This window comes from Mugil cephalus, chromosome 10, assembly GCF_022458985.1.
Source record: "Mugil cephalus isolate CIBA_MC_2020 chromosome 10, CIBA_Mcephalus_1.1, whole genome shotgun sequence".
In the NCBI taxonomy this organism is placed as follows: domain Eukaryota; kingdom Metazoa; phylum Chordata; class Actinopteri; order Mugiliformes; family Mugilidae; genus Mugil; species Mugil cephalus.
Window position 1 is genome coordinate 27,243,502 of NC_061779.1, and position 18,942 is coordinate 27,262,443.

General features: G+C 38.4%; 1 protein-coding gene across 2 annotated transcripts in view; it reads left to right on the top strand.

Annotated features, from left to right (window-relative positions):
* The first annotated feature begins 1,733 nt into the window (after window positions 1–1,733).
* bcar1 (BCAR1 scaffold protein, Cas family member) overlaps window positions 1,734–18,942 on the top strand; it is a 37,897-nt gene continuing 20,688 nt past the window's right edge. Inside the window, exon 1 of one of the 2 annotated variants that reach the window (XM_047596451.1) lies at window positions 1,734–2,214. In XM_047596451.1, coding sequence (XP_047452407.1) covers window positions 2,203–2,214 — 12 coding nt within the window. In that variant the 5' untranslated portion in view covers window positions 1,734–2,202. Of the gene's footprint in view, window positions 2,215–15,633; window positions 15,963–18,942 lie in introns of those variants that run through there. The other variant, XM_047596450.1, reaches the window with a different exon arrangement.

Here is an 18,942-nt window from a genome sequence, read left to right on the forward strand (position 1 = left end):
AAGTGACAACAGTGACTTCAAGTAATCAAACCTTTAAAGGGTTAAAATTCCTCAAAATGACAAAATTGTTGGTAGTCTTGTGAAGTGCTGAAGTGGTTTAATATTTTTTTCAGATTTTTTTTTCTGCATAAATCTTTTAATCAGTTAAGTTTATATAGCAGTTTTTGGACATGGAAGATCACAAGAGGGTAGTAAATTAAACGGATGCCTGGCAGTTAAAAGTGTTGAAATTGCCATTGTAAAGAACAGTGAAAAGTCACTTGTGAGGTACTGAGTAAGAGTGCAGGTACTACTATAAATATGGGACTAATCGGTGCAGTTAAGTTACTGCATGTAGGACGTAATTTATTTTTACTATGTATGAACTTTTATTGAAAACTGCAGTGCCATTTGTTGTAAGTTTATTAAAGTTGCTTTTTAGTGACACATTCTGCCTAGATTTTAAGGTGTCCTGTAGTGAATTATTTTTATGGATTACAGGAAACTGTCCTGGCATTACTGACCAATAAATGTAGATATCGCCTCCAACCAGACATGTTTCCCTCATACACAGTCTCAAAAGTAATTTGACAGGAAATATCAATGGTAAAGACCTTGACCTTTAAATACATTAAATAACAATTGTTGAAATATAGCTCTCTTATATATTTTTGATACATTTATGTTCTATTCTATGTGCACTGTGTGCACTGCTTGTGATGTTGAATGTTAAATGTCTGCTGCTGTTAACAACCAGAATTTCCCCACTGTGGGATGAATAAAGGCAGATCTTATATAATCTTGTCTTAACAAAACAAATGAATTGCTCATATACTCTGGGGGTTCAGACAACAATAAAAGTTGAAAACAGAAGCTAAAATTAATATTTTCTGAAATTATTCTTAAGAGCTGCATGTAAGTATGATAAATAAGAGGAGTCAATCACATTTTTTGGAAATCACATGAATAAAATGATTTTTTCCACATGTTTTATACATTAATAATTAATGGTTTACTTGCATGGATTTGACAGCACTGATATGAATAAACATGTCGATTACCAAAGACATACGTCACATTTGTGTAAATGAGATTATGGTGCATTTTTCTATTCCATCTATCTCATTGTCTCATGTGGGTTCAGTTTTTACCTCATAGACATAGTTACAAATACATATAGTTATTATATAGTTAATGCATTATTTTATTTTCTCTCACAGTGTTTGTAAAATTCCATTTTGCCAACCACAATCTATTAACAATAAATTCTGTGTTGTAACTTGCCTATTTTAAATATTAACTTTCAATATGAAAGATCCGTGTATTTAAAAAATAGTTTTAATATACCTGACAAATTTAGACAAACAGCTCAGGCGCATCTGTAAATAGTATGTTGATACATTCAAATACATTCAATTGAACTGCCCGGATGTTTGTCTGCAGGCTAATGTCAAGACGGAATGAAGAAGCAAATGGTCTTAAGCATATACAGTTAAGTAAATAGTAGATGGTCTTGCTCTTATATAGCGCTTTTCTACCTACTCAAAGGTACTCAAAGCGCTTTTACAGTCAGAGACACATCCACCCATTCAGCCCGCTCTACCTACTTGCTTGATGTAAAAGTACATCAAGCATTTTCAAATACTAATCCCTTACAACTATTGAAAGCTTTTCTTTATTATCCAAAACATTCCCAAGGGGGCACGACGCCGTGGCTGGTGAACCAACCGTGGGACGGTCCCTTTAAGGCTGGACTCGATGGTCCGTGGGCCTGTGGTGGGAGGACAGCACACAGCGGTGCGGACCTGTCGGAACAACCGTAGCACACGCACAGCCACACCGTTTAATCGCTGCTGCATTTACTGGACTGGACTTGACGCATTTGTGAAGATTAATCAAGAATTGAGCAAAGGGCCGACGCGCTGAGAGGGGAAAGCGGAGAACAGAGGAGAGACAGCCGGGTCTGCTGGACTTTTAGGCGGCGCACTGCTCTTACCACAAATCCCCGCTTCTGCTGCGCATACATTTTTTTCCCCCTCTCGAAACCAAACGACCACTTTCTCTTACTGGATGTTTGTCTTTGCAACGGAGCTAATCATGGGATGGATGAAGAGAGAATAACACTGGAAGTGCCGTTGTGTTAAATAAAAGTAGAAACTGAAGAAGGGAAAAACACCGAGCCTTTTAAAGCTAGGAGCCAAGTAGAGTGACAGCGCCAGCAAAATGTCTGTCCCTGTAAGTATGCCAACCCCGAGGCTCGGAAAGCAGCGTGTCTTTGGTAGCTTTTCTCTCATCCAGTGTTTGACGTTAGATTTGTAGAGACGGCTCTTTTGCTTTGTAGAGCAAGACATCGCATATTGAACCAGCTGACAGCTCTGCCCCAGCTCAGCACACACCCAGAGTATAGACCACCGTTACCAGCAATCTGGTCAACAGAAAAGGCTGTAATATTCAGGGCTGTTAATGCTCTCTTAGACATTACACTAGCTAGACATTACAATCAGCAGTGTAAACCAGTTCTAAAAGGATACATTAGTTTTTAATATGCTGATCTTGCTTCCCTTGCCACAATCAACCGACTGGTGTAGCTTAACCCTAACTCTGGCTCGGTCCTGTTGTAGCTGTTTTCAGCAGGCCTGGCTTCTCCGCACTCATACTGCTAATGAAATTGTGTGTTATGCTTAGTGTCAATATTTTTTATCTGTGTTGCCCACAGTCTCACATGTTTCATGCAGGCTGCTGAAAATGACCTTGATGGAGCTTGTTGTGTTTTTTTTTTTTTTTCTCTATCACATTCCTGAGGATCTGTTTCACAATCTGCCTGGAGGGTCTAATGGCACCACTGTGTGTGCGAGTGCCCTGTCAGTCTGTGCATGATAAATGAAAAGGATAGATAGATACTATATTTACCCCATATCTTATATATAGAAAGATCGCATAGTCTAAATATATTTAAATCCTTGTCTTAACCTTTTGCCATAGGAAGCTTACTACTCATATTTACCCAAAACTAAGTGGTCACACCACATCGCTATTCATATTTTCTTGGATTAGTGTACAGGTAGTGTACGGTTGGATATGTACGGTGGCTGAGAGAGCTAAACGCGCTGCAACTCGAGAAAACATATGCAAATAGACTTACAACACCTGCAAACTCAGAAACACTCGACAAGTTCAGAAACGCAATGCATGTTCAGTAACGTGATGCAAGACCATGTTTGCTCAAAACAAAGAAACAGAGAAAACGCATCTCAAGGGGTCTGAACCAGCAACATAATAGCATGATAACCTATGAATAACAACAATTCCAAACTAGTCCCTTTGCTTTAGTGCAAAGAAGTTCCAGTACATTATGAAAATTTATTTTATGTATTACTTATTTATTTCATTTAATGAACTGTCCAATCACAAAACGTTTTATGAATAACCTCAAGTTTTGAGGTTGAGGTTTTGAGGTTATTGTTTGAGGCACATTGCTGTCTGCTGTTTAGTTTGTGGTATGGTATGGAAGAGAGTAACCTTACGTCACTGAAAAGGCCTCGCCCCCTTATGGGTGAAAACAGAGGAGAAGTTGCTGCGTTGCGTATCATTCTTCGAACAATTTAAAAGATGAATGAAGAATGTATGGCTTCAGGCTATAAAATGGGTGGACAGAGGTGGAAAACCGTGGGACTCTGGTAGTCAGTATGTGTATGTGTTTAGCAAACATTGTATCACTTTAAATTATGATGCTAACTTTAACTAATGTCAGTTGTCAGAGTTGTTAGTTATAATATTAAAAATGTCAAATGACTGTAGGCAGAGCAGAGTTACATTACTGTAAAGCATGTTTTTAATACAAGGGTTAACGTAAGCTAAGCTTCATGCTGTATTTATGTCATGGTTGATTATTTTAACATCATGGAATGATTATGAATTGATGACAGATGTCATATATTACCTGGAGATTCAGTTAGTTAAGAGTAAATGTCCGGGTATGACACCTCCAGTCACTGAGTGGGCTTGTTCACCTAGTTCTCTCTTCAGCAACAACATTATATATGTGTCTGCCTGACTAACGGTAGCCATTTCGCCTGCTTTCTAGCCAATGAATGCTAGCAACACAAAATAGACACTGACTATGGGGGGAAATGTATTTACCGCTAGTGGTTTGTTTTCACCCAAATGGGGGTGTGGCCTAAATTGCTACTGTCATCTATAGATGTCTGCAACTGTTACTGAAACAGTGTGACCCCTAGTGGAAAAATTGGGAACATGGTGTTTTTTCCATAGTTCGCACCAACCTTTGAAGACTTCTCTCATCAATTTTCCTCTTCCTCCCACATCCAAACAGGTTCTTGACACTTCCATGCTCAGCAAACTGCTTAATAACATTGTGCACTGTTGAAGCAGGGATACCAAGGTTTTTGGAGATGGCCTTATACCCTTTAGAAGTCTTGTGTTTCCTAAAAATAACACTTTGAATGTCCTCAGACAGCTCCATTGTCTTTAGCATTGTGACGGAGGAACAATGCATAACATGTTGCTTTTTAAAACATTAAAGCCATCTTTCATTGGCTAATTGATGTCATGTGGGCATGGGTGTTTTCCCACACTGATTTAAAAGATGCCAATACCAGTGTTCCAGGGCAATCTTTCAGTTTCTCTATTATTTTCCTTCTACTACTTTTAAATATTTTTTTTTTCTTTTTTATCATTTGCTGTTCAGTATCAAACATGAGTTGTCTGTAGACCAAAGCTGCTTCACTAGCTTCACTTTTTCTGTATTATATTCTGCAGTATGTATTTAAATTTCATGGGTGCCAATAATGGTGGACTGTATGTGTTGTATGTAAATACAAACATAGTTGATAGTAGTCATTTAAAATGCAAAATGTGTGAATGTGAATGTTTTATTTGTTTGTCCTCATCAAAGTATATTAAGACAGGCTGTTTTCTTTGTTTAGTCCCCCACCACAACCCAAACGGCACACATAGGGCTCCTTAGGCTCTGTACATGGACTACCTGACTCTAATCCTGACTGTATGTGTGTGTCAATTTTTTCACTATTAATCAATGCTACTTAGACCCTGCCTCCCATCTTGCACACACCACCTTGCATCTTAATTTTCTCTCAGCTCTCCACATGCTGTACGGGGAGTTGCTAGGGGCAACAGGAAAGTGTGCATATTGCGCAACCCATGTGTATTTTGGTATGTGTTTTTGATATACAGACAGGTGGAAAAGTGGGCATGAGTCACAAAAACCATAGCTAGCTTTGCTATCATGAGACCACGGCTCCTCATTAGTAGTTAGTTTATTCTTTTGTCACATATTTGTCAACAGTTAGGATAATTTTGATTTAACATACGTACTGCGTCATGTTGTGGTACGTGTAGTTGGAGTCCCATCATCCCTTTCATTAACATTAATAATCTTAAATCTGTCTACAGATATAAACATTTTCCTTTTAACTATTGTTGGTGTGCAATACAACAGTCACCCCGTTCGAAAAACAAACCCAGCTTCTGAATCTACCACCACCAGAGCTTGCAGCCTAGTGCATGAGTTTCATAGAAAGGAATTCTGTTCTGCTCAATGGTGAATTGATATTTTTAATGTTAAAATAAGTTATATGGTAGGATATGGATAGAGGCAAGAATTACACTGAGAAATAAAAGAACTAACACAGGGTGCAGACTCTGGTTCAAAAGTGAAAGATGTCAGCTAAACAATATTATAAAGGAGCCGAATAAAACAAACCAAGGACAGGAGAGGCAAGAGACTGCATGGAAGCGGTAGAGACCAGACTGTAAATGATGGAGCAGGTTTGGGCTAAAGGTCCAGAATCAACATGAGGCTAAGCTTACCAATCAAGACTCTATGATGTGGAGCAAAACAAACATGATAGAAATCAGGAAGCGTTTGAATTTACTATAACATTTATACTTGAAATGTCCTGAAGTAGAAGAAAATCTGAATGTCAGTAAATAGGGAAATGAATCTCAATGTAGAATTATACAGTAAGGTGAATTTATGAGTTTTCAGTCTCTTAAGAAGACATATTCAACAAAAACCTACAGCTTTAAAGATAACGTTTACTAAAAATCTGACTACAAAATTGTGTAAAAGAAAAATAGGTAAAAGTCACTTGAAAATATCATATCATACCATGAAATGGTAAGATATCTGTATGTTCCCATTCGTTGTACCACTGTACATTTCGATGGAAAACACAGATTCATGGAAAGAAAATGTAATCCGATTCTTATACAGTATGACGGCCCATTATGAAAACAGCAACCCTCAGTGTTTGAGGAACTGTAGTTGCAAAAATCATCTATAGTGGCATAGTGGTGATATGGACAGCACTGATGAGGGCTCTGGGTTTAAACGTGCCTGGGGCCTTTCTGTTTGCAGTCTGCATGTTCTCCTTTTGCCTGTGTAGAATTTCTCCCAGTGCTTTGGCTTCCTCTCACAGATCCAAGGTGAAAGGTTTCGAAATGGACTGTGTGAATGGTTATTTGTGATGGCTCTGTGATAGACTGGCAACCAGTCCAGAGTACTGTATTGATCCCACCTATCCCAGCTAGTGCTCCAAGTGTACACACCACTGTGTGAATGAATGGATGGGTCAAATGCCAAAAAGCACCAGAAACATTCAGTTGCTGGACTGTTCCCTTCGTTTACCTTCTCATTTATTTTGTTGGACAAAACACTCAATTCACTCAATATGAGGTCTGGGAAATTGTGAGCCGGGGTATGGGCCTAAACATTAGAGGTGACTAGATGAGAGGTCACAAACATCTGGTTATTTTTCTGACTTTCTTGGCCTCTGCTTTTTGCATTTTTTCTTGTATTTTCCTGGTTTCTGCTCAACCATAGTTAGTATCAGCACTATATTACGTACTCTGTATTGGCCCATATCACAAGGTTATAATGTAGTGAATATTGTTCAGTCAAGAATGACACGTTTTACCATCAGTGTGGTGCCTATTTCACATAGATATACTTTTCAATAAGTTTGGTTTTAATTAGGATTCAATTAATTGGGAGTTGTTCAGAAAGAACTGAATGATTATGTTATCTACAATACTCACCGCGTGTTCACTTGGTTTGACCTCAGACCTGATTATAGGCTTCCAAAAGCTTCATTTTGACCAAGTGCAGGAGTGTAGAGTGTAGAGGACACAAGCCTCTGCTGAGTCATGCAAGTCACACATTTTCTGCTGACTCCTCCAAGAACAGCACTCCACATCAGCCTCAGGAGAACATTCTTCAGATATTGTGTGTGTATGTGGAGCCTCCTAATATGTGTAACACTGGATAGACGAGAGAGAAGAAGTTATGTGTATGTCTGTAAGAAGGATTGTCAGACTGTTTGAGTTGCAAAATTATTCAAACGAATATTCTCTGATGTTCTCTGTATTGCACATTTTCTAGAAGCTGTTAATGTGCCTGTTTTGCTTCCACTTTTTTAAGTCCTTAAGTGCTGCATATTATATGTTTCTTAAAGGTGCTTCCCTCTCTTCCACCTTTAAATTTAGTCTCATATATGATGTATTATCTGGATTAGGGGTTGCACCGTTTCAGATTTATTTAAGTCGACCGTTATGTGATGAAAGTAAAGTTGACACCAACCCGTCCCTGATGACGACTCTACAGTATGTTGTAAGATGGGTGGTCCAACTGGGTGTTTCCCTGAAGCCTTCTCTTTGTACTGCAACTAAACGTCCAGTAAGTTTGACAATGAAATTGTAGTGTTTTTGTCAAGCACACCAGTGAGACTACACTGTGCATCTGCACATATGAATAATGTTTTCTGATTCTGATTCTGACGTTTGTGCATTTGCAGAGACATTGAGACGATTAAGACCATGCAACACACGTGTTGTGTTCTGCAGCGTTCACGTTTGGTGTTCTGTACAACGTATTCTTGATCTCACTGGATGAGTTTAGCTTTGTAATGAATTTAGGATTATTCTAGCTCATGCAGTGGGGACCTGGAGGTCCATAGTTTATCAGCATGTATCATATCAGCATTTTCGTGGCTGATACCCCGTCACAGAGTAAATCTGAAGCTGATTCAAAAAAATACTTTTATTAACGCAATTCACTCATTAGTATGACCTTGTGATGTCATGTGATTTATGGGATAAGCAAAGTCTATATTTTACTTTTTGACATTATTATCCCCTGATATAATGTTTTGCTATAATGTTCTTGTATAAGGCTCTGCTAGTTTCTGCTTCCACTCTTATTACTATTATTGCAGCACTATATCTATTGACAACTTTACAGGTTCTTATTGATAATTAAAATAAATAAAACATGATGTGATGAGACTGTATTGATGCTATGGAAGCAATTACGAGTAAAACTCCACCTTTACTGATTTGATAAATGCAGTAATGCATCAATTAATAAAATTCAGTCCATCAAAATGTGATGTCATGCACCTCTTTCATCTCACCAGCCATGAAGATTTTCTGATGGTTATGAGCTTGATTTTTCTATTAATCAGTGTCTGTGCTGTAAAGCGACACCCTGACTTTGCACTCAAACTGCTTCTCAAAATTTAAGTCACAATTGCTGACACAGCCTTTATGATCTTGAGAGCAAATGGAAAAAAACTATTCTATAAAAAAAAAATTAAAAAACACACCCCAAATCACAGACACAGCTTGATGCTTTAAAAGTCGTCCGTCAACTGTTAGTTCCTAACCGAAAAGGCATACAGGTTGAAGTGAGATTATGTTTTCAGCTGTGATTTCCATGTAGACTGCTAGCTTTATGCCACTCCAGTAATATGCAGTAGAGAGTTCAGTGCAGTGTTGTGTTCTGTTTTGGTGCTGAATGTTAATTAGCCTACTCTACTTCGGACGGCCTAAAAAGACATCACTGCCTCTGGAGATCTTAATGGGACTGATCTGTACTTGCTTTTCCTCTGCTTGGCAATGTGCTAACGTAAATCTAGTTGATATTCGCCATCACTGCAGAAATATCATAGTGCTGTCAAAATCAAAATTAGTCACAATGTGTAGTACTGTGTATCTGTGTCTTTTTCCCTTACAGCTTCGGTCCTATACCAGAGGCTCAGTAGTGCTAGGGTCTTGTACAGTATCTTAGCTGTTCATAGTACTGCATTCTTCTAGACAGAGATCTCATATGTTGTTCCAGTAACCTTCCACATCTTTTCTAGTTCCACATCGGCCCTTGGTATTTCTCAAGCTTCTCATGTTTTGTCTTTCTGATGTTGCTATCACTCAGATTGTGATTGAATGAGGGCGCGGTTCACCCTCGGAATGAAAGTGTTTATATCTGCTCATTGGAATTTTATTTGAGGTATAAATTAAATGCAAGCCTAATGGTCGTGCTATTGGAGTGGGTAGGGAGAAGTGAAAACAAGGAGGAATCTGTCCCTTCAGACTATGAAACCCCACAGCATATTTCTGGTTATCTACTCAATCATAATTGTGATAACTTGCTCTTGGCTCTTTCCTGAAGAAAGCAAAACGTCCTCTAATCGTGCATTAGGAAACACAGAGGTTGCCGTTATTGCCATAATGCCAGTAGTTTTTTGTCTTGCTGACATACAGTATTTATCTTTTTGAACATCCAAATGTTTTCAGGCCCTGTAGTAATAGAGAGAAGGAGACTGTACATCAACAATCACTATATACAACTATGACAATGTATTCATCTTTAAGAAAAATTGCATTGGGAGTTTACCAGCAGCCTGTCTGTCTGTCTGTCTGTCTGTCTATCTGCTTTAGTTAATTACAGGGTTGTGAATGAGTGAAATGCGCTTATCATCTGTACTGTATGTCAGTGTGACAGAGGCTGTTGTTGTCAGAAAGGGTAGTAGGACAAATGTGTGTGTGTGTACTTGTACAGCTATCTTTCTGAGAACCAGTTTAAGTTTTACACAATCAGATTGAGGACATTTTGGCTGGTCTTAAAACTCAGACTGAAGATTAAAACTCAGTTTTAGGGTAAAGGTTAGGTCAGGGTTAGGGTTAGGGTTAGGGTTAGGCATTTAGCTTAGATGGTTAAGGTTAGGGCAAGGGGCTAGGGAATGCATTATGCCAATGAGTGTCCTCACAAAGATAGCCATACAAGAATGTGTGTGTGTGTGTGTGTGTGTGTGTGTGTGTGTGGTATGTTGTGCTGCATAATTGGCACTCGAGCTGTAAGCAACATGCACAATGTAAGCATTGTTGCTAAATATTAGAGAGTCATAGGGGGCACAATACAGAGTCAGGCCATTCCATATCTGATACAGGAAAACTGTATTTGTTAACTTCTGGGTTTAGCATGTATTTTGATGCAGACTCTAATGTATCAGACAAGGAAAAGCTGATGCTTTACTGTGGATATTCAAAAGAATGCGAAAGTTTTTAGTTTTATTTTGTTTAAGTTCTGATGTAGGAAACATTAACTTACACAATGGGTCAACTGTTTAAACTTCGACAAAAGAAGACAAAGGCTATGTTCAGACATGATATTTACGTGTGTTCTGAGTGATCAAGTATTCTGGCATTAAAATGTGTCTCCATTTGTGTTAGTAATGACAGCATTTAAAAAAACAAACAAAACAACAACAACATCCTTGTAGCAGTTAACTAACCAAAAAATACATTAATCTAAAAAGAATTTAACAAATTAAATTGTTTAATATGAGTACACAGTGTGATTCTCCCATTAAAAATGCATGATCATGTAGTTAATTATTGAGATTATGGTGCTTATGAAAGCTTCCGAGTTACAATTTTAGATCTGTGCGTTAGTTGTTTCTGTCTCAGAAGCAACTAACGTCAGTGTGCAGATCAATAAATTATAACGTGAGTCACGTGTGTACCAAGTCATGATGCACACACTCAAAACAGGGCTGTTCATGGTTCTGAAATGGGTAGAGATCCATTAGAGACAGTAGCTATGATAATGTTCTTCTTTGTTCCAAATTATATGGTAGTTTATTAGCATACAGGACACAGAACTGTGATGGACACGAAGTAGCTGGCTTGAGATGCATGTTAAGACCAGGTGTGAATACATGCATTTAAGGCTGGGCACCTGTGATCAAATTTCCTAGACTGGATGTTAATTCTTTGTAGGGCACTCATTGAAATACTTGGGAATTATACATTTCAACCCCAGAGTATTATTGTGGGGCATAAGAAGACTTTTTTTACTTTTGTGAAATTTTTCAAATTATTAATTTTCATTTCATAGAAAATCAAGATTAATTAATTTACCATTTATGGTTCCTTGCCTTTAAGTTGTAAACAAATGTAAACATGTATTTAGAGCATTAGAACATAAGTGCTGATTCAGGTACTGGTCAACATACACATTATCACATAAGACAGCATTAGGACACTTCGCCTTGGTACCTAATAAATCAGTTATGCTCAGGATTCATGCAGAGGTGGAGTATTTCCTTGGTCTTCACTGATTGACTGAGTGAAAACCACATGCTTCTAAACCTCACTGAGAGACACAGGGATGCAATTTAAAATGTGCTGAAGTTACCAAATATGGTTCCTTGCCCCATAAAGCATTAATGCAAGGTCTTAGTCCTTTGGCCTAGCTATGGTAGTCAATCGGTATGGGGATACATAGCGTTGGAGAGCAAGAGGGCCACTGGGCAACCCAGTCTCTTTGCCCTGAAGAAAGGGAAGTAACATGATAGGTTAAAGGGAAAAAGTACAGCTGCTTGATCCAAGCAGTAAACTTCTCACCAAAGCTGAATTTCCCTAGGGTACAGAAAAAGGTATATCACTTCACCCTGCCAAAAGCCTTCTCAGCATCTTGAGAGATAATGAATGTCTGATATTTTGAAGAGGCGTGTCTATGTTTAGTAAAACCTATCTGACATCAGGGAAATTGCAGATGGCAGGATGCAATCTTAAGGCATAAGGCTAACAGCTTTGCCAATATCTTGCAGTCAACATTTTCATTAATGATGAAATCAAAGCCGACTTGGACATGTTTCTGTTATCACAGTGATATGCTATGATTTCACATCATCTTCCTTACGCAATCATAAGTGTCAGACTTGTACCCACTGACTGTATAGACAAACCCATCGTGACGTCACCCATTGGATTCTGAACCTCAAAAATGAAGCCTGAAGTGGGTGGAGCCTGTGGTCGCCATGTTGATTGTGCTTTACTGCGCCCACACTCAGATAGTCCAAATATGGTATAGGTGGTCTTGTTGGGGTGGAGCTAAGGCAGCTTGAATATTGAAACCCGCCCACCCAACTCTCCACTACTGGGTTAGCTCAGGCTACTGAGCTAGGTTAATCACTATCTGAGGTGCTAACAGCCAGCTAACATGGTGGCCTCGCTCCCGGTTTGATGCCATTTATCCTCCTAAAATATAATAAATAATATATTAAATATAGTCATGATTTAAAGATTAATGTCTTTAATTAAAACAAAATCTAAGAGTTCTGTTACAGGTTAGGTCGCATTTCAATAAATTCTGTCGCAAGCAAATACTATATCATATATGCAAATAAATAATTAATCATAATACTTTTAATAGTAAAAATCCCAAATTAAAGTCAAAATCATCAAAACATCAAGACTGCAGCTAACACATCTGGGCAGTAATACAAATTGGTGTGTTCTCTACCCAGATGAGATGTCATGATAGTCCAGTTCTTCATCTCATGTAGAACATCTGGATCACCTGGAAGAAAACTTAACCCAGACAAATAGACATGTAAAATAATGTATGTGTGATATGCACAGAATGTGTATGTGTATGTAATATTATAAATATTCACATTTTGGTTCCTCGATCTTAATTTATATTATCGTCTAACTTAAACTACTAACATATAACCTTGTTTCAACAACATTATGTCTGGATCCATACTATATTCATATTTCAATATAACTGAACACAGCTCAACACTTTATATCAAACCGAACCAACACTGATCGTATGGATCAAGTAATGTGAACGAGACACTTTATTTAATACTATTATTAATTACCATTTACGTTCTGACTTCAGTGGCGATTTGATAGATAGCCTCCGGTTAGCCTGGCAAAACCAAAGCCTCACTGGAAGGCTATTCTAAGGCTAATTCATTAGATGGTTAATTGGATAGTTAACTTCAGCTACCAGACTAGCTATGTTGGGCACTGACACAACCATTTAAATAATTCTCCAAATTCACTTACCGGATGTTTTTGTAGGAGGTGCAGCAAAGCAGACAGCTGTTTTTTTTAAAATGATCCAAAATGGCCCAAAACCTCAAACTCACCTTAGAGTTTGTCATTAGCTTAGGTTAGGATTAGCAGAGTGCCCATATGTCACCTGCAACTCAAAACGGGAACGCCCTTAATTAAGCAGAATTTTAAACATTAAATAATAAACAAATGAGTTAGAAAAAAATGACCCCCATACAGTCATGTCATGAATAGTGAAATACACTGCTTGTACAAAGTAATTATATTTATTGCGAAAGTGCCAATAAATGTTCAAATGTTTCACCAGCTTCTCCTTTGAATAACTGCGCTTCTCTGTTTAGACCCAGATATGAAAATATCATATCACAATTTTGTAAAAATAAAATCGTGATTTCGATTTTATCATGATCTTAAATTGAAAAATGAAAAACAGACAATTTAGTCCAAAGAACCTTTCTTCATAGATTTTATTTTAAGTGGGGGCCTATCCCACCTGAGGTGGGGTACACTCTGGACAGGTCTCCAGCCTATCACAGGGCTAACACAGGGACAGAGCGTCAATTTAGTGTCACCAATTAGCCTAACAAGCATGTCTTTGGAGGTGGGAGGAAACTGGAGTACCCAGAGAAAACCCACGCAGACACAGAGAGATCATGCAAACTCCACCCAGAAGGGCCGAGCTGGACTCGAACCTGAACCTTCTGACTGGGAGGCGACAATCAAAAACAATTAGCTATTTTCCATAAAACCAATGTAAGGAGGCTGGGGCATTTTTCAAGTCAGTCTAATGACCAAAATGATCTTAATTTTAAATTTGATACAAATAGACGTGCAGCCGACAAATCTGCAGCAACTGTGTGATGCTATCATGGTAATATGGACCACAATCTATGAGGAATGTTTCCAACACCTTGTTGAAAGTATGCCACTTAGAATTAAGGCAGTTCTGAAGGCAGATTGGGGTCCAACCTTTTACTAGCAAGGTGTACCTAATAAAGTGGCTGGTGAGTGTATATATACATCTATACATGTACATACAAAGTACATACCAGACAATGGGCATACCAATAGTTATGCACTGCCTCACAGTAGCCAGAGAGAAGCAACGAGATGTTTAGATTTCTGGTGAATCTGAACTAATGTGGACATGGTAAATAGTATTGTTTTTATATTGCGTTTTTCAACCGATTGGTGCTTAAAGTGCTTTAAAGCACACACACATTCACTTTGTAGCAAAGCCTTTCCACTGTGTGTGAGCAAAGTCAGAGATAAAAGTGCTGATATTTGTTATTTTATTATTTGAAACGCCGGTCTGCCGCATGAACGACTCTTGTTTATTATAAGACGCAATAGGTAAACTGGAAAGCAGGCCGTATTAACGTGGTATTAACCTGCTGAAAAGACACATATCGCCACCTAGTGTGGAGGAGAACAGTTATTCGAGTGAAACTACTGACAAATGTCTCAGTTATGTTCTCAGTTATGCTGTTTCACATAACTAATTTTCAGGCTGTTTTAGAATTTCTTTTAAATATACAGGACATTACATTAAGACTCTAAATTAAGCCATGTTTCTCAGATTATTAAACAGATTTGTATAGGAGATTATTGAAATATTTTCCAATTTTGTACCTTGTGTTGAAACTGAAGTATGTCACTGGTCTTGGCATTTTTCTCTGTGCATGTTCCATCTTGTTGCTGCTGCGGTCTTTACTCTCAGCCAGCAGTATTCAGTTATATTGACAGTAGATGGTCTTAAACACATAATTTAAATGATAACATGCATTAATATGAAAAATTTCATAATCCCCTTTTTGTATTGTTTGTATATAAAACGTATGGATACTCTGACTGGTCTGCAGGCACACTGCCGGTTGGGATACATTCCTTCCTTAACCATCATTAAAGGTTTTGTGCTGCTTATAGCCAAATGATTAAGCTTATACTGGTGGAGTTTGTTACCTGAGTCTCTCTTTTTTAGATATTTCACAGTGGCTTACAGAAGAGTTCATGAATTGTTATGTTTTTTAATCGAATGTTCAAATATTCTATTTTTGTCCACATAGAACATTTTTGCATGTTCAGCAGATCTGGTGCTGCAGTTAATAAGAGTTCAGGGAATTGCACTGATCATCACTTCTGCTGAAGTAGCTCCAGGTTATTTAGCAGCACTTTAGGACAACAAAGAAATGCCAGTCTGAGGATAAAGATAATGTCGTGAGGTATATGCTTATGTGTGCTAACGCTCAGTGAGTGTGCATTCCAGACAGGCTCTTGCAGCCAAGGGGAGGGACAGAGGGCGGGACAGGAACAGTGGGAGGGAAAAGCTTATTTGCAAGATAAAAGCTCCCAAGGCCAATGGTCTCACTGTATAAAAGGAATGTCAAGATCCAACAGGAAGTGATGTGTCAGGTTACAAACCCCTCCCCCTTTTCCTCAGGAGAGAGAAAGAGATCAAGGGAGAAAGAAGGGGCAAGTAGTTTAGAACTAGGCCAAGCAGTCTCATTCTTGCTGTGTGAAATCACAGGAGTGGCAGAATTTTTCAGGATCTACTTGACAAATGAAAACAAGACTGAACAAGACAGAAGGAAAAACAAGGAGATAAAAGGGAGGAGGGACAGAAGGACGGAAGGAGGGTGGTGGAGGAGATTTGGAGGAGTTTGACGATCTTTAGGGATCTTCTTACCCTTCTAGATCTAGTTGGCAAAAGTGTCACAAGGGGGCCGAACTAAACCCCTGCTTTGGAATTACCACAGCCATCTCATTGCAGCAGGGACAAAATGAACTATCTGGTGAGTGTGGGTTTGCATGCCTGTCTATAACAACACTGTACCTAATTTTCTTTTCTCAAACTCTGTTAATCTTTTGCGTATTCCTTCATATCCTTCAGTTCAATATCCTGAGTGGTTTATATAGCAGAACCTAGTATGTCCCAACTGTACAAGGACTGGGGCTGCTGGGGGTTGGAGTGGGTTGTGTGACTTGAGTTTGAGGAACAGGAAAATGTGAAGGGGGTGGAGAGAGACACTGGAGTTACCATTTTTAATGTGGATTCCTACCTTTTGTTGGTTCTCAGCACGGAGTGCACAGGTTGAAAAAAAACTTTGTTGTCCTGTGATGGAATGCGCCAGGAGAAAAGGGTCACAAAAAACTCCATGTACCATGTACCATGTACTTAAAAAAAATCAAAAAGTAAAACTTTTCAGGCTAGCCTTTAAATATAACAAGAATAGAAACAAGACATTTAAAATAAGCTGTGAATAATGTGACAGTAGTTTGCAGTAGTCCTCTAGCAAGCAGCTTTCTTTGATCCTAAAAATACACAGTTTCTTCCATCTATGCATCACTGCACAGAATCAGAACATGTTCCCTCAACACATTTAGCTGAACTAGAGCAGGAGAGATCCTAGAGATTAGAAAGTGATTCTTCATATATTATATTATATTATATTATATTATATTATATTATATTATATTATATTATATTATATTATAAAGGAACAAATTTAACATCATTCATTGAATTTAATTGTCAGTACTATTCTTATTATCTGTCTGTCCTTTCCCAGATAACTTGATCCTGGCTGATTAAAAGACATAGCAATGAATATCAGAAGAAAAACAGTAATGGAATGAGAATTTTCAGTAACTGCTAACTGTGTCAATAGTCGTTTCTTTGTCCATGTACTTTGTCCTGACCCACTGACTCATGGGGTCATGGAGGTGTGGCATTCTGCAGGAATTCCCCCTTGTCTTCTTGAAAACCCGAAAACATACTTCCAGTCTCAACCTCCCCCAAGGTGTTCTGGCTCCAGTGATTCACCATTCAGCCCCATCTACCAAACCACACACCAAATACAGTTGTCTTCACTGACCACAGCACACATTGGCGTTACCCATACCCACTCACACAGATGTTACCCTCAATAAACGTGTGTTCTCTCATTGAGACACATGAAAACAGTGTTTTAACCCGGATCTAAAATTAACCTGTCAGTATATGCCAATGTGAGAATTGAAGGAGTGCTGTGTGACTCACACATGCCAGTAAGTATGAGTCAGTAAATGGTCACTTTTCATGCAGAGACCATGTGCTTTTAGGACATTGCACAGAACATCTATCAGTTTAAGAGATGCCAGAGAGTAATCGTATTGAACCCCAGTATTGAACATAGTTATTGGCAATCATGTTTATTATCTGCCCTAGTCTGGTGCACAGGTGTTATCCATTCCTGCCAAGACACTTTACCAAACTTATGATATAACTTAATATATTAAAACAATATGCTAGACTACTCACCTTTAATATAAACATCTATCATCAATATCTGAAATCTGCTACATAAAAGACTAGAGTCACATGTTATGACATGTTTGTGGGACTTCCATTCCTTGGTAAACACCATTAAACTGTCTCTGGTCTCTCAGAATGTGAGTATGTATGCCTTAAAATATATACTGGACCGTATGTTTTTTCCCTTGGTTTCATATTACAGTGGAGTACACTTGCTTACAAGCCATGAATCACTGGATGTTTTCCCCGCTGCTCAGTGCTGAATCACAGAGTAAACAGTGCAGACTTAGCTGCAGCTTTCACAACAGATTTATGTGAATGATCAAAATGTCACTGTTCACCAGGAGATTTATATTCCTGTGGTTGTGAAACCAGACACCTTATTTTGTTGTTTTCTATAGAATCTGTTAAAACACTCAGACAATAATACAGTAAATGAAGTTGAACGCCACAAGTTTTTTGAGCATCTGCGTTTTCAAGGTTTTATCAAAAGACTTTGTTTGTACATCATAGAATTGTTTTGAGTGTAAACATATAGCATGGGTGTGTCACCCAATTTTAACTGTGGCCTTTGCTGCATGTGTAAGTGTGGGTTAGTAAAGCCCTTAAACACATGCCCTGTGGATCCTCTGCTTTATATTGCACATAATTTTAGTTGTAACCCAAATTTCTAAATCTTCATCCTGTTTGTGGAATCTCACAAGATTTCTAGCTGGTTCATGTTAGCAGCCAGCCAAGTAAAGACTTTATAAATTAAAATGTGATACTGAATACATCAGACAAAAGTTGAACATACAGTACATATTTGTTGGAGCTGCATTTGTTTCAAATCCCTAATTGCCACACACATGACTGAAATAGGTTTGGTGTTGGCCAAGTTAGTTCTATATTAGGAGAACTAGTTGACCAGTTTCGTAGACAGCATAAATAATTCCTTTCTACTCTTTATCTCTGTTGTGCATGAGACAGTGCTTCTATTGACAAGCGAGTCTCCTGTTGTGATTTGTTTGACAGCTAGGCATAAGTTCCAGGATTGTCTGTGAACAGGTTAAGCAATATCGAGCCACACCTACTTGAGTCTATCCTGTGCTCCGGGCTACACGATCACTGCTGTTGTTTTTGTTGTTAGTCATAGCTTAAAGGCATGAATTCTTCTGCCTGGAATATTCATGAAACCATAAGTCTCGTGACTAGAACATACAACCAGAACCTGTCAAGCTGTAGGCCTTCTTCAAACCTGCCCCGCATTACACCAAGTCCACCTGGTGCCATATGCACCACTGAGTAAAAGAAATCTTTCTGCTAGTGTACAAATCAGGCATGTTCTCAGAGCTTAAGAATTCTCAAGAAGGGTGCTAAAGAATGAAAACGAGAGGTTGGAAACAAGTGGGGGATGAGAGAGAGCTGGCTAAGGGTCGAGGGAAGCCAAGAGGAAAAAAGAATTGACGTGCTTTACGTTTGCCAAAATTTGGATGATA